This window comes from Cervus canadensis, chromosome 8, assembly GCF_019320065.1.
Source record: "Cervus canadensis isolate Bull #8, Minnesota chromosome 8, ASM1932006v1, whole genome shotgun sequence".
Classification (NCBI taxonomy): domain Eukaryota; kingdom Metazoa; phylum Chordata; class Mammalia; order Artiodactyla; family Cervidae; genus Cervus; species Cervus canadensis.
In genome coordinates, this window is record NC_057393.1 from 12,571,310 (window position 1) to 12,575,075 (window position 3,766).

At 55.6% G+C, this 3,766-nt stretch overlaps 1 protein-coding gene across 1 annotated transcript; it reads right to left on the reverse strand.

Annotated features, from left to right (window-relative positions):
* Positions 1-646: 646 nt before the first annotated feature.
* On the reverse strand, positions 647-3,195 carry NANOS1 (nanos C2HC-type zinc finger 1). Its single transcript, XM_043475314.1, has one exon. The coding sequence runs from the start codon at positions 2,765-2,767 to the stop codon at positions 1,883-1,885; it is 885 nt and encodes a 294-aa protein (XP_043331249.1). The 5' UTR covers positions 2,768-3,195; the 3' UTR covers positions 647-1,882.
* Between the last annotated feature and the right edge of the window lie 571 nt (positions 3,196-3,766).

The following is a 3,766-nucleotide window of genomic DNA, read 5'->3' on the forward strand; positions in this document are numbered from 1 at the left end:
GGGTTGCGGTGCTGCTGATACAGTAAGTCACCTGCCTAGTCCTTCCCTCCTGGAGAATGCACCCATCTGTTAATAGTAAATCTTGAAAAGGTAGAATTAAAGCAGTGGCAAGAGGTGACAGGAATTCATGTGACCTAAAAACAACCCAGAAAGCTAGAAAACTATTTTAAGTTGGTATGTTTTCTAGCAAAACTGAAGAGAAGTTAATGCATGCTTTTGAGTTTATGTATATTCATGTCTGAAGTTCTCTAATTTGGAGCTAGACTAACAGGATTTTTTCTTGACCAAGAAATGAATGGTTTGCTTGTGTGCCCCCCTCTTCTCCCACCCTTTGACCAAAAAAGCTCATAGCTATCTCAGTTATTATGGCAGCTTCTTAGATTTTCAAAGAAGTGTTCAAAAAATGGAGGGAGTTGTTTAATATGAAGGCAGTCTAATTTATAATAACCTAGCTAAGCTATCCTGGGACCTCTAAAGACTAAGTCTGTTGCTGTTATTTTTCAGATAGTGATTTTGTACAGTTTAGATGACTTCATGTTAACTCATTTCCATTTTTACCTTCTGTGTCTGTTCTGATGGTAGATGTGGTATTCACTATGGTGGACTTGAAAATGAAGATGGGAGGTTAAAGTAGAAGTCAAGCACCTTTGCCCAAAGATTAGATTTAATCTCACTGATGAAAATAACTGGTGGGATTCCAGAAGGGTTGTCTTCCAGTGAGAATGGGAACACAACAGAGGGAGGCTGTGTTGTTCCTTGTCTTACCCCCCCCCCCCCCAGTTCCTTTAATTGGTGCCTATACTGGTTTGAGAACTTCTATGATGGTTTAAATCTGACATAGTCCAGAGTGGAACCTTCCTGAACACCAGTTGTTCCATTAACCTTCCGGAGCTCAAAGGATTCCATCTTGCATTTAGTCTGAGAGGCAACAGCTGGAATGAGATTGCCACTATTTAGAGACCCTGAAAGCAGCAATTCAGAGTGAATTAATACTGCACCCTTTTGATCTTAAGTATGACATATTTTTGAAGAACTAGAATAGGAAGGGGCATAAAGAAAAAGCCAAGTAGTAGAGTTAAAGGCATGGTTAATGAATTCATATACTGTTACTGTATAAATACACAATTTTTTTAAACAGCACCATTTAAGTGTATACACAATTATAACTTGGCACTATTTTTAAAGGGGGAAAACGGTAGTTGCTCACTAATAAAAAGATCTGGTACATGAGCTGTATTCTACCTACCTACAAATTGTACATTTTATACATCTCCAGCTAGGACAAAAACAAGCCACAAGGAGGGAACACCCACCCAAACTAACACTGTAAAGTATACCAACTCTTCACTTAATGATGCTACCAGGCAGGGCTTCACCTGGAATTATAACTGGGTAAGGACAACAGAAATATTAATTGTTCCAAACAATAAAATAGTCATTTTGCTGACACTCCATAAAATCGCCTGTTTTAAGTTCAGCTGAGAGGCTTTTAAAAAAATATTCTAGACCTAGTAAAGTGCCTCCATTCATAAAATTAAACATCCAAGATTAGATTGAGACAATTTCATACTGATGCGCATCTAAAATAGGTCGACGTATAAATAAACCACAGCGCCTCTAAGTTGCCACATTTCAGTTAGTGGAATACCCAGCCTTCACCGTCTGGATGTGCACAAACTAGAAACATAATCAAGATTTTAACGTCTAGTCTCAACCGCTCTTCGACAGGAAAATAGTACCGTCGGCTTCCTCTGGAAAAACCAAGACGAGCTCCACACTCCCCGGCAGCGAGGGAAGAGATGGTGCGCAGACCAAACACGAGAGTGGGCGGGCGGCTACCCTGGTGGCATCAGGTGGCAGCAGCAGACCGGGGTCCGGGCCCTTAACGCAGCTTCTTGCCGGGCAGGCCGTCCCGGGCGCTGCGCGGCGGCGGGCGGGCTGCAGGCGGCGGCGGTACTTTGGAAAGCGGGCAGTACTTAATGGTGTGCGCGTTGTCGCCGCTGGCACCGCACAGGGGGCACGTGTACCTGCGCAGCACGGGGCACAGCACCCGCCCGTCGGGTCCCTTAAGGATGTGGGTGGTGTAGAGCGCCACCGCCTCCTTGTTGTTCCGGCAAAACACACACACCTGCAACTCGGGCTTGAGCAGCCGGGCGGCGGCCGCCCCGGAGGCGGCGTGCAGCCTGGGCTCGGCCGCCCACGCCGGGGCCCGCTCCTCTCGCGGCGCCGCTTCGGCGGTGGCCGCGGCGGCGGCGGCGGCGGGTGCACAGCCCAGAAGCACGGCGGCGGCGCGACCGGCGAATGGGCTCAGCTCAGCGAAACGCTCCTCCAGGAGCCCGGCCTCGGCAGGGTCCGCGCACAGCTCCAGCGCGCGCAGCTCCAGCGCGCCCCCCAGGTAGCGGCTCCGGGACCCCGGATCGTCGCTGTCGTCGTCGTCGTCGTCCTCGTCGTAGTCGGGAGGCCCCAGAGCGGGCCCTAGCGCCCCGGGCCCGGCCCCCGCGTGGGGGGAGCAGCACGACGAGGAGGAAGAAGAGGGCGGGGAGCCGTCGCCGCCGCCGTCCCCGCCGCGGGCGCAGCCGAAGCGCGGCTCGCTGTCCACCGCCTTGGTGATGAGCGTGGCGAGTCCCAGATAGTCGTTCCACGAGCTGAAGGGCTGCGGGTGCGCCGGGCCCTGGGTGCTCACGTAGCGGGAGCTGGGCACGAGCGCCATGGGCGGGGGGGCGCGGCCGCGGCGGGGCGAGCGGGGCGCCCAAGGGAAAGCCTCCATGGGCGGGTTGCGGGCCGCGCGCGCCACCTCCCCGCCGCCGGCGCGGGCCGGACGGAAGGGACGAGCCGAGCCTGCCCGCCGGCCTGCCTCGGGGTGGGGCTGCCTCGCCGCCTTTTATCGGGCCCCGCTCCTCCCCGCCCCGCAGCCTCTCTGCCGCGGCCCTGCCCCCTGCCCTCCCCCGCCCGGGCCACCTCGCCCGCGCCCGGGACGGAGGCGGAGCGGAGGCGGACGCGCGGGGGGCGGGCGGGCGGGCAGTGAGCGCGCGCTGCTCCGGCCCGCGAGGCTCCTGCACCCCACGCGCTGCGCCCGCCTAGCCAGCTGCGGGGCAGCTTTCATTCTGGGAGGGGGCGGACAGGCGCCGCCTCGGGCCGCTACGCTAATTGGCTGCTGACCAGAGCCCCCTGCGCCATGGGCGCCGCTCCAGACGCTGATTGGTGAATCCGGGGGAGGGGGCGTGCCCTACCGCGCAGCTGGGCGGGGAGGGGGATGAGGGGAGGGGCGGATGCTGGGGCCCGCCTTCGCCTGAGCTCTGTTCCCGGGGTTTGAAACAGGTGACCAGTCCTGGATCTCCCTCGGCTTGGGGGTGAAACCCACCTCCCAAGCTTTTAGTACCCTGAGCCAGCCTTCTGCCTTCTGAGAAACCCCTTGTTTGCTCTCTCCTTCTCATCAGCATCAGCAAGGAAAGATGGGGAGGCAAGACTTGGTGCGAGCTAACGATGCAGTTTTTAAGTGGGAGCCGCCCAGCAATCAAGTAACTTCCTTTCGCACAGCGTTCTGGAGAGCTTTCAACTGGGTGGAATCCTCGCACAAACCTCAGAGAGCTTGAGAGAGGTTTCGGTTCTTACCTCGTAAGTAGTGGAAGGACACATAACTTTCCCACAGCAGCACTGTAGCGCATCCCAACAGGTGTTCCGAGACCAGCTGGTGGCCAATAGCTGGTGACAGACAGGTAGGGGTGAGGGCCTTAGGAGAGTGATCAGTGTGTGTGTGTTTCTAAGT

Coding starts and splice junctions, on each gene's coding strand:
- NANOS1 (XM_043475314.1), bottom strand. CDS start 2,767: ATGGAGGCTTTCCCTTGGGCGCCCCGCTCGCCCCGCCGCGGCCGCGCC.